Source organism: Hippocampus zosterae, chromosome 7 (assembly GCF_025434085.1).
Source record: "Hippocampus zosterae strain Florida chromosome 7, ASM2543408v3, whole genome shotgun sequence".
In the NCBI taxonomy this organism is placed as follows: domain Eukaryota; kingdom Metazoa; phylum Chordata; class Actinopteri; order Syngnathiformes; family Syngnathidae; genus Hippocampus; species Hippocampus zosterae.
Window position 1 is genome coordinate 24,836,840 of NC_067457.1, and position 12,322 is coordinate 24,849,161.

General features: G+C 47.9%; 1 protein-coding gene across 3 annotated transcripts in view; it reads left to right on the top strand.

Moving 5' to 3' along the window:
- Positions 1-211: 211 nt before the first annotated feature.
- Positions 212-12,322, top strand: part of trioa (trio Rho guanine nucleotide exchange factor a) — a 43,594-nt gene continuing 31,483 nt past the window's right edge. For all 3 annotated transcript variants that reach the window (XM_052069905.1, XM_052069907.1, XM_052069906.1), the window contains exons 1-2: positions 212-748; positions 8,329-8,379. In XM_052069905.1, coding sequence (XP_051925865.1) covers positions 685-748; positions 8,329-8,379 — 115 coding nt within the window. In that variant the 5' untranslated portion in view covers positions 212-684. The remainder of the gene's footprint in view (positions 749-8,328; positions 8,380-12,322) is intronic.

The window sequence follows — 12,322 nt, forward strand, 5'->3', positions numbered from 1 at the left end:
AACATTCTCGCATTGAAATGTATCCAAGTGTAAAATAAAGTGTCCCGTGTGTCCCAACTGTGAGTCCCCCCTTTTTGTCCATCGTGTACGTTAAAAATGGGGCGCTTGTACTGTATTTGTTTGCTTTTTGCAGTTCCGGAGAATTACTGAGAGGGGCAGCAGCAGACCGCAGTTAACCAAAGAAGCGAGCAAGAATCAACCACAGACAAAATGTAAATCAAAACAGTTGACCTTTTCTCCTTCCTTCATAGTTGTTTACGAATTACATTTTTAAAGTGTCCCATATGAATTGACTATACATTTCTTATCTTTCATTATTTCTGTAATTTTAATGTACTCCTCGCTGTACCTTTGACACGCTGTCCCGTCGTTGAACGTGGATGAGCCACCAGTCAGCGGCCCCTCCCGCCCGCTTTGCTCCGTGCGAGTGACTCTCCCTTCGGCTTCACTACGAGGAGGAACCGGGTGCACCCGGTTCGTCGTTTCTTTTCTTTTTTTTTACAACTATCCCAAGATGGAGACTCACAGATGGCAAGATTAGTTCTTAGAATACAACCGTACCGCCCGCCTGTCTTTAATGACGCCTTGGTTGGCAGCAGTGGAGATTTTTCTCACATCTTTTTACCCATTTTGAAGGATCTAATCGGGAGATACTGAGCTCCGGGGGTCGCGTTTGTGGCAACCATGAGCTCCGGGGAGGGAGCGGAGGAGACGACGAAGGACCCAGGGGACATAACGTTCAGGACAGGTAAGCTCAACGCTGACGAGATCCACCGGTGATGGTGATGGACATTTATCCCCGACTATGGTGACTGGTTTCGGGGTGCTAGACAGTGAACGATTGAGGTCGAGAGGGACCGCTGAACTTGACTATACATTGTATTAAAGTCATAAATCGACTGTCGGTGTTCAACCCGTCGAAATGTTGATGTATTTTTATGTGCAATTGACTACAGTATGTTAGACTGTGTAGCTAAGCATTAGCTTGGGTGCTAATGCTTCGCCCCCCATCTTTTTCCAACATGTGGCACCGTTTATCGACAAGCTCCTAAAAGGAAACACTCTCCGACACTTTTGGCTTTACTCTGGCCCAATTTACATCCATTACACGTGTAATAGATTGTGAGCAATGTGAGTTTTTTACCCAAGTAAACTTGGAAGGCGTACAGCAACCGCGTGCAATGCACCTTCCAAGCACCACAAATGGGGAGGAAAATCGAGCATCTGCCATTAATATTAAGTCGCCCGTTGAGCTTGTGTGCGAACGCTTGACACTTGATTTGTGCTTCGACTTTGTGAACTGTGAGTCGAAAAGCGAGAGAGAGAGGCTATGGGGAGGGCTGACCCAGTATGCACCTCTATGGTGAGCGTTTTAGCTAGGAGTTAGCCTCCTAAAAGCCACCCAAAGCCTGTTTGGCTACCAAATGCTAATGTAGCATCGCTAGCTCACCACTGAGTTGACAAAGCCGGCTTTTACTTTGATCGACTTCTTCCTTGTGAAGGGAAAAAACGTAGATACGATGCGAATAGTTTGAAATCAACGCCCCCCGCCCCAGTAGATCATTTTCTGCTCTTAGTGTTGTCAAAACTAAACAACAGTGCGAGCTATGTAAACAATACATGGCACATCCAACATTCTGGGTGTGTTAGGCTAAGCTAAGTGTGACACATATCAGGCTAAAAACAGGCTTTCGAAACGCTATCACGGTCCGTAACTTTGGAGGTTGCAACCGCAGGAAATCAGTGCTTTAATTGTGTCACAGCGACACCAATGCTTCGCACAATGCTAAGATGACCCTTTGCAACTCAACTCAAACACTAAGAGTGACAGGCCTGAAGGATGGAAAAGACAACAACAATGGGCCATAAACTGTAAATTCCAAGACGTTAAATGGCATTGGCAGGGTCTGAGAACGGGTTTTACAACACTTTTCAGTGCCAACTGAGGTACGAGTGGTTTATTTTGGTAGCTTCTCAGGTTATTCCACTGCCCCACCTATATAGACATTTTAAGTATTCAGACATGATTGAATTATATGGCGGATCTGGATAAGCCCGTGGGCTTGGCTACACTTGTGCAACCATGCCAAGTCACCCCCTAGCACAGTTCGCTCAACTGCTTCCAGCGCCTGATGTCATGCCTGCTTTTGTCATCATGCTTGAGCTTTGCTGCTTAAATGCATTTCAAATCAATTCCTATGTTGTCAGAGTCTCTTCGTGGCATTCTCACATATCCACGAGCATTTTGCAGTGGCTGAGATTTAGGTATGATAAATACAGAGATGTTTTTTAGAGTTAGAAACCAAAAAATGTATGTTATACTCGTACTCTCTCCTCCCCTCTCACAATAGTCTAAAATTAAGAGTTTAACTATATCCCAAACAAATATAATTTCAAACTCCTCTTACATCACACTTAAAAGATGAACAGCTTCCTGATTGTTTGACTCCTGCCTATTCTTTATGTATTGATGTACAAATTCGCAGTTGAGCTCGTGTCACGGGCTGAAACGATCAAAGCTTTGCAGTGCTAATTTTCCACACGAAATAAGGTTACAGCTGACTCACGCACCACTCTGTGTGAGACGAGCTGGGAGGAAAAGACTGTTCACAAAAAAAAAAAGAAAAAGTGAGTGTCATTTCACATTTAAAACTGGAACATTAAGTGCAGTGACCCTACTGCAGAGCAGATCTTAACGTACAACAGCAGCGTGACTACGATTGCCAATAGAATTTAAAATGGCCCTCCAGCACTTGTTAGAATGTATTGTACCGTGTGTATATAATATTGTATATTATTTGACACCGTCATTCTCTGCCTCCCATGTCACTCACCAGGCCAGGGCCTCACATTTGAAAGCCTCACACACTCAGACTCCTGGATGTTGTCGAGTGGAATGTGAGGATGGTGACCCCCAAATGGTTCACAGTAATCCCTGCAAACTCATTTTCGCTCACTCGAGGCTGTTCGAAATGGGATTGGACAGTCAACTAAATATACCAGGCTCACAGTGACACGTGTTGCTTGAAATAAATGTGAATGAAAATGTCCCAAAACCCAGTGCAGCTCTCAAGTTTTCAGTGAGCCCAGATGGAGCGAGATAATGCCAGTTGCGGAACCGCTACAACCTGACTCGAGATCCTGTAACCTTTTGCTTTGTACACGTAGTACAAAGTAAACGGAAGGCTAGAGTGTCACATGCAAGCTCTTGTTTTGCACTCGCAGCTACTTCCTCCATCCTGGGTCTCTTGTTCAGACTTGCACAATTTTGCGTGTCTGGCCACAGGCTATACGCACCCTCCCTCCCTCCCCTTCCCTACATCCACATCTTCAACCTCATCATCATTTTCCCTCGGCGTTGCTTTTTTGTCAATCCGACGTTGTCTGTTGTTGCGCGTTTCCTCCTCTCATTCTTGTTGCATCGTGTCAGGACAATTCACGCTGATGCGCGGTGACAAATGAAAAAAAAAAAAAGCCTTGCCTCCTTTTTCTCCCGTTCCAGACTGGAATTAATATCTTGGCTTCGCTGCACAGAGACGGGGGAGGTTTGTTGTGGCCTCCTGTCAATCATCAAGTCGTTTCATGCCAAGGAACGTCGCTTTGCACATGACTTGAATATGGCTTCCAATCGTTGATTGCAAGTCGGTCATGCGAGCTTTTCTTGTGTGCGGCTGGCACAAAGTCCGTATCATCCAGACTTCATGAATGAACAGCATGGTGGCCGTTTCCGGTATGTTTGAATGAGCGGCGGTGTGTGTGTTTGTGTGTTTAGCAAGCCAGCAGCCCAGGGATGGAAATTTGATTCAGAGCCTACATTTATGACTCAGGCCCATTCACCCAGGAAGAGGTTTATACACACACATAACTCATGCCGGTCCTCACAATGTTGTGAGTACAAGAACACACACACACACACACACCGCTGATCTTGGAAATGGAGACTGATTGAGGTTTCCCTTCAGGTTCAATTCAAAGACGTCTGGAGGGGGAAAAACAACCAATAAAAGGGAATTGCATGCTTAGTTGAGCTTCCTTGAGTGCATTATGCTAACTTAGTTCTGCAGCCCTTTTTCTTATCACAAGGTGATACGACAGGACGACTGGTCATCTGGGTCAGGTTTACTTTGGCTTTGCAATGACGTAGTTCAATGTCTGCGGTTGTTTGCGCAGCTTTGGTAACGCTGTACTTGCAAGAGAGAGAGTTTGATGTTCAACTCGCTTTATCTGGCCATCCGAGTCACGTATTTTAATAACGGGCTGGACTCGACTCCTTAGTTCTCTCCCAATATCAGTTTGTCTTCTGAAGACTTTTTGTTTGTTGACGATTTTACGCTCCCATTGTAGGAACAGCTTGGGGAAGGCCCTTTTCTGTTCCAGCAGTTCCAGCGTGACTCTGCCAACATCTTGTAGCAATAACGTCAGGGTCCCAAAAGCTTCGATTCGTAGAGTGGATGTCATAAGGTAAACCGAGAGAGGCTTTTCTAATACGTACATCAGCCCAGTAATAGTTTCCTGTGTGAAACACTCAAGATTTTTTTTTTTGGTGGAAGCCCATCTGGCAGGAAATTGTGTTAGCTCGGATAAGCGCAAACTGACCGGCCACTGTTGAATTATGCCGGTCGTTAAACGGTGACGTCGTCGGCGTATTCCCATGAAGATGCAAGTGCTGACGCCAAGATTTTGGGCACAGTCATGGGAAGGAACGAGCAAAGACGGGGGGAAAATGTTGTGACCTCATCGTTGGGTTCCATCGGCCCCCCAAAAAAAGAAAGAAATGGAAAAATTCATCCCACATGCCTGGCTGCGCCGCACACTGTAATTATTCAATGAGAGCACTACGAGCGAAGCCATGGAGCGCGCGGCGCTGCGCTCGCCGGGACCCCGAAGCCCGCATGACGTCATGCGCCAGCCTTTCGGTGCACCTCAACAATACGAGCCTAAACTGGAACAAAGCGCCGCAGATTGAATTACGGAGCTCAGTGTTTGCCGGATGTGTTCGACCAACAACCCGATTTGAAGAATGGAATCGTGACTGCCAGGCGTCAGTGTGAGCTCGGGTCGCGATTCGCACGGACCGATGAATCGGAGCGACCCATTTCCTAAGACTGCCGTTGTCCCAACATTCTTCAGCGGAGTAGCAGTAAAAATTTTGCGGTGGGGCCGCGCGTCCAGCATGAACGGCCTCGGGCCTATTTGAGGTGAGAGGTCATTGGATGACACGCTAACCTAATCCAGACGTGTTTGTTCTGCGCTGGCGTGTATTTTTTTTTTTTTTGGGCTTTCAGGAACTGAAGTCCTAGTTTAGTTCCTTTGTGGAAGTTGGTGGGGGGGGGGGGGGGGGTGGATGACGCACACAAAACTAGCCGTTGAGTCACTGCTTCTCAAAGTTTTCAAAGGTGAAAAATGAATATCGTCAATGCTAAATTATTTCCTGTCCACAATTCGGCGTTTCCACCAAGCTGTCTGGTTAACTCCACTTTGATACCGTCGCTCAAATTGTGTCTGGGCTCTTTTGTGGCGAAAGCAGTTGACGCCGTTGCACTGATGCGGTTTTTACGCAACTAATTAGCTGGCTGCGCACTCTTATGCCGCCAATTTGCTGCAAAGGGCAGCGTGAAAGCAGCTTTACAGACTTCACAACGTCCACAGAAAGCCTCCGACTTGATACGTCAAAGGCCAACTGACCTCTAGCGATATGTAGTGTCATTTTGTCGCGTGACTTTGCGCCAGAGAGCTCAAGGATAGATCTCGAAACCCATCAATGACGGGAAGCCTCTTGGAAGACTTTTGGGCTTCGACGAGTCGATTCGTCGTTGCTGCTGCAGTGTTGAGGTGTTTGGTAGATGCGCTTATCAAAGCGCTCATCTTGTTTTGCATTTCCCTCACAATAAACAAAACATCAGTACACTCGTGTACAAACATCTTGCCTCCCTGTGGGGTTGCTTCAAAGGAGCTTGTCCCCCCCCCCCCCCCCCCAACTCCTCTCATCTGCTGAGCTCTCTTCCGCTAGTGTCTCTGGCGCGTCCACCAGTCAGGTGCAAGCTCAGGGTAAAATTTCTCCTTTTCCAACAATTTTAAAGGAGAGAGTCAGGACGTAAGGTGGCGACACGTTGGTTGCAAGACGCCATGACATCACAACTCGGGAGAGAATCATTTCTCAGTGCATTCTTGTCGCAGCAGTGGAAACCAGAAGCCGACGTCCGCCCTGCCTTGTGCAGATATTGTTTGAAAAACCTCCTTGCACTTGAAGCAACTGGGATACGCATTTAGCAGGGAGGGCCTTTGAAAAAAAAAGGCAGTGAAGACTTCACCAAAGTAGGACAGGTCCTGAAAGACCGTTGTACTCCTTTTGCCCGCGCTCTCATCTCTAGAGCATGCAAAGGTGCTAACTCACTGTTGCTCGTTTTTCTTTTTTTTTTGGGTGGGGGGCATTTTTTTTGCAGTTTTTTCCGCAAATAGAAAACAAACTGCGCCGGACCGAGGTAGCCTTTGGCTTTAGTTCTCATTTCCGAGTACGCCATGGAAGTATAAAGCCGAGGGGGGACGTTCTGATCGCCTGAAGTGAAAGTTGTCTGTGCCCGTCAAGACATAAGCGTGTGTTTATTTGCTGCGTGACATTTGGCTGGAATGAAGAACAACTCGCTGGCGTAAAGACGACTGATTCATCTGTTTATGCGACAGCCGCAAAATATCATCTGGCAAACTCCTGCAGTACTTCCAGTGGTGTTTTAAGAAATGAATTTGAAATGAAAAACTCAAACTTTATTCTGATGATATTATGGCTGCGACTCCAGAAAAATGATTGCCCCCCCCCCCTCGCAAAAAAACCCTTACTACTATAATGCCCTGGGCATACCTGTAATCCTACAACGGTGCCACAAAGGCAAATAAATGCCTTTGCTGAACTGGACTTTGAACTCACTTTTTAACATTTGGTGTCACAACAACTGGGCGACACTTCAGGTTCAAGCTAAACGGTTTTGTTTTTGGCAGTTTCACAACTCGAGGGAACGCTCACAAGTGTTTCGATCACATTCTTTGCTCATTCACTAGGATGCCATCCCCGGCGGAACGACCTCAACACCAGTAGGCTATTAATAGTTTTCCTGCCTGACATTTGAATCGGCGTGACCAAGGCGAAAGGTATTCTCCAAATGAAGGGGCTTCGTTCTTGCGCGCCCGTGAGTCAAGCGATGAGTGCGCCTGTCGAGAAGGGGAAAGCAGGGGCCCGTAGCGAGGGCGGTCTTGTGTTCACGTGGGCCGCCAACACAGAAACGGGCCAGCGTTGGGGACAAGAGGGAGCTGTTGTTGTTGATTTTATTTTATTTTGTGTGTGTGTGGGGGGTGGGGGGGGGGTTGATTCTCCCGCATGCTGCCCCCATATCTGGGCTGTGCGCTTTTAAGGTAAACTAAGATGCTTTTTTTTTTCAATTTGTACGGTTCCGTCTCCCATGATTGGCACTCATGATGACGCCGGTTAGAAACCGGAATGTCCCCTCTGGGGGTCTAACAGGAGAGCAGTCCGAGGCGGAGTCCCTTGGGCCAGGAGCGCTTGTGGCCCACTGAGTCACCCACTTGACCCGCTTGACCAGTCACCGTGTTTACATTTAGACACCGCGTGACACTGAGACGCAGCGCGTCTTCGCTTCGGTCACGGCAGCAGCGACAGAGTCTCTTGCTCACGCTGCGTACAGGCTGTGCCTCAATGGCCTGATTGTTGGTAGGGCGCAGTCTTGTCATGAGTCTTTGTGTGTGTGGGGGGGGGGGGGGGGGGTGGGGGGGGTGTTATACATCAGGCCTCTGAATTTGTCAAAGGAGGGAGGAGCATTGTAAATAACAATTTGGAGAAAAACAAATTTTGGTTTTTGGTTCATTTGTCGTTTGACCGCTCCCTCCATAGCGATTGGACCCTCATGAAGAGAATTGATTGGATCGATGGATCCCTTGTTTAATATCAGGATGTTTAGATTGGCTTTGAATCAATGATCCAACTCAATTGACGCCTAAACGGCTCCTTTCGGACCGGAAGTACAGGTGCTGGATCGACAGCAGCACCCGGAGAAAACCCACGCAGGCCCGGGGAGAACATGCAAACTCCACACAGGGAGGCCGGAGCTGGAATCGAACCCGGTACCTCTGCACTGTGAAGCCGACATGCTAACCACTGGACTACCGGGCCGCCCTACCCCCGCCTCATGTGAAGCGAAAATACTAAACAGCGAAGCAATAAAGCTCAATGCGGGATCGTTTGCTTCAGACTTGAAACCAAATTTGAGTCGCACCGACAGATGCTCATGGTCATTTTGATCTGTTTTGTGTTTCTTCTAGATGGATCCCTCCCTAAGGAGACAAAAGGAGATGTGTCCAGTCACATTGCAGGTGAAAACGGCACAAGCTCACATCCCTTTTTTTTTTTTTTGCCCCTCCTCAAATGTGTCTGCGCACGCATGACTCGCGTCTATTTTATTAGTTTGCCGGATGAGGCCTGGCCGCTGTCGTCACGGTAATGTCTCACCACCACACTCACCTCGCTCTCCCGATTGGGTGCCCGTCGCCGTAGCGACAGCGCCTCTCTCTCTCTCTCTCTCTCTCTCTCTCTCACTTGATTACAGATAGATGTGCATGACCATCGAGGATTTCAGCCCTCTGCTGTCCTTTTTGTAATGGGGATTTTATCATGTACTTTGAAATCTGGTGTAGTTGTGTATCTCTGTCCCGAAAGGAGGAACCTGATGGTACATTTTGATCCATCACCTCCCGTTGGTTGTAAAAAGACATCGAAAGGAGGCCAGTGAATTTGGCGGGTTGCACTGAGGCCCGGGGGCAATGCTGGGAATGGCTCCCGTTGACCAATACGATGAAAACATGAATTCAATTGCTACACGGCATCGCTGCCGCTTTGTCTTGGCACGCTATTTTTCTTCAGATTCTGTCACTTTCCAGTCATGAATCGAGATTTGTCAGGGATTAACTCTCCACATCTGTCGGCCCTGCGATACGACTGGTCCGACTGGGCCGGGGCTAGTTATGTCATGACTGTTGCGCCTTCTAAGCCGGACGTGCGGGCGGAAAAGCATTTTTGCTGTTGCTTTTGTATGTATTTGTATTTGTAAATGTAGACGTGCTCCAAAATACATCCCAATTGCATTTCTGCTGTCGGAATGCAATGCCAGTTTCACCTGCAGAGGGCGCATTCGCACCGAGTACAATATAGAGCAGAGGGCCAAGCGCCACGGCCTGCATTGAATCTCCTCTCGTCATTAAAACGTAACCGTGCAGTCAGACCGTATTCACAATATCATGAGATTGTTAAACATTCTGCTTTGTTGTCACAAGGAGATCCGGAAATGAACGTTTGGCACCGACGAGCCATCCTCCTCTGCCTTTTTCTCCTTGTTCTTTTTTTTTTCTTTCCTTCGTCATCTTCTGGTCACTGGGGCAACCTTGGCCTGCTTTTCAATTGCTAAGCCTACCCTGCCATTTGAGGTCTGGACCAAGGGAGAGAACCGAACAAGGCGAAGAAGAAGGCTCTTGGCATCGTACGCCATCTCCAACGAACGAATGAAGGAAGGACAAGAACGGGAGAACCTAGACGCAGTCGGTGCGCTCAATAAGAGTGGATCGCAACCAACACTGGATGAGGCAATGAGGATGTAGGTTAGGATTCCAGGTCACGCATGTCCTATTCCTGTCTAACTCCATCCCACCTTTGAGAAATCCTGCTCTTGCCACACATCACTGCGACAGGAATTTCTGGCACGCGGTCAATGCGTAAACTTGGCAGCTCTGTGGGGGGGGAGCGCACATGTGCAACCGTTCTGGTTTCTCTTGCCCCGCAACAGCTGGCGCGCAGGACGCGCATCCCAATCAGCTGCCAGGGAGCTATTACACTCTTGACACCATGTTTGCCGTCGTTCTTCAACCCGGCCGGACAGCGAAGCTCGTTTTGTGGTATGAAGGGAACCGTGCCCCTCCCTCCCTTTGGACCCGTCCCATCTGTCCCGGTCTGGGCAGCCGTCGCCTTCTCTCTTTCTCCACTGCGGAGGTGTTTGTCACACAGCCGTCTTGCGGTTGACTTAACTAATCTGCTTTGTTGTATCAAGCCCATCTAATGCCCACTTGACCTCCCGAAAGCCCCCCCAAGAGGCTGCGACCATTGAAAACAGTTCTCTGACACGCATGACTCGCGACTGTGCTCGCAGGCAGGATGCAAAGGACGTCTGTAGAATTTCACTCGCATCCTTTGCCCTTTCTCTATGCGAGGGCGTTGTCCCCTATCCATTTCGCCACTGCCCACTTCGTGTATTCCGACAGGAGATAAATCAATTCAAGGGAGTGATCTTGGCACCCCCGCCGCGCCCTGAAACATTTTGGGAATAACTTGCATTCAGTGTACAGTTAACCCTCGGATCTCAAGTCTTCATGCTAAGCAGCTTGTCAGGATGCGTAAATGCTGTGCGGCCATCTTGTAATTATGTGCCGGCTCGAAACATTCCGGATTACCTCCTGCAACCCGGCCCGACCAAAATGCAGCGCAGATGAGCGGCTTGGTGTGTATGTACACCCGGTACCCGACACCTCGAGGCGCCTGTCTGCTCGGAAACGTTAGCCCCCGGCTTTTCCAGGGGGAATGCGTACAGACTGGAGCAAAGCACACAGATTTGGTTGTCTCCCGGATTGGAATATCTCTACAGATGAATGCCGGGATTAGGTGCAGCTGCCGACCGGGATTGGTCAGTCATTCGCGCCAATGGTGCCGTCGAATGACTCCCCCCATCTTTTTCCAATTGGAAATTATTTCTGGAAGAAGTGTGGAGGATGGCTTGCTGGACGGTTGCTCACACACGACACAAGTCTGCTATCATGTGTGTGACAGGTACTAATCCTTGTGTGTGTGTACTGAATTATTTTGGTGGTACTGTCACTTCCTTACCTCTGACCCGGACGCGTGCTTTTTGTTTGCATGTCTGTGCGTTGCTGTGACGGGGGCCGCTCTTTATTTAGCTCCTGTGCTACTTTTGCCACTCTCTTGAACGGGATAAGTAAACGTATGCGGGGTGCCTAAACTTAGCTTTTGTGTTTTGCCCGTGTCCTACTGAGTTAATTGTCTGGCTAAATATAGACGAAAAAAAAAAGGGATGTCGCAGGAACGTTTGAAGGTAGTTGGCACTCTAAGGCATTCTTGGAAAGACTGCAGTTAAGTTGTTTGTTCTCTCTGTAGGAATTCGTGTTTTGCGGAAATGAAACCATAATTCCTGAACTGCCCCAAACAAAAAAAAAAAAAGATCGTTTTTTTTTAATAGTACAAGACAATCCGTGGTTTTAGTCCAATCCAAAGGTTATTGAATTTCTGACAAACTCCATGATTTAAAATGCACGTTTACTTTGCTCTACGAGCGGTGGATTGCGTTGACCGGAAATGTTGGGGCCATCTAACTGCCTTTAACGTTCATGCCGTGTATTTTTTTTTCTTCTTCTCCCCCCCCCCCCCACTTCGTCTTGTCAGCATCGGAACGCTCCATTGACCTTTTGGTCATCCCCACGCTTAGTGGCAACCTGCCAGACTGCACATCAGAGATTGTCCTTTTTATTTGAAGATGACTCACTCGGGGGGGCAAAAAGACACTGACGTCGTGATCATCCGTCACTGGCATTCTCCCTTCTTTCGTTTTCCCCCTCACACTTTTCTGCATTCATTCGCACGACGATTAATTGCTGCTAATTTAGCATGACTCAGCAACGGACAAAGTAGCCGGCTTTCGGGAACGCTAATGACTCTGCGACGTTAATAAGCGTTCACGCTAAAAATAGCTCATCTCTCATCCATAACGGAACAAATGTGTCTTTACATCTTGACTGAGGATTGGTCCCCGGGCATCCCTCCATCCTTCTCATTGATCATCTGTTCAGAAGTGCAAGCTGTGTCTTTTGCTGGAGCGCACTGTGGGAAAATGGACTTGATCTTAGCAATTTGTCTTTGTGGCACCCTAAGAGGTCGGCAACAGCACAGCGGCTGGCCGGAATAAATGCATCCATTCTCGGCCGTCGTTATTGTGCTGTAAATATATATAATTATAGTCAGCGCTATGAAGAATAAATGCAGTAATTAAATAGCGATCTCGCTCTTATGTCATACACTTAAAAAGTGCAAGAAAAAAAATGAAATTCAAGTCGCTCAAATGTTTAAAGGTCAATTTTGGGGAGAAATTTTAAAAAAAATTGAGCCTTGGTCAAATGTGACGTTCAGTTCTTGTGATTGCTTCAAAAAGGTGCCAAACCCCACTGCGTCGGGTAGTTAAAGGAAAGGAAACGGCACGCGCTT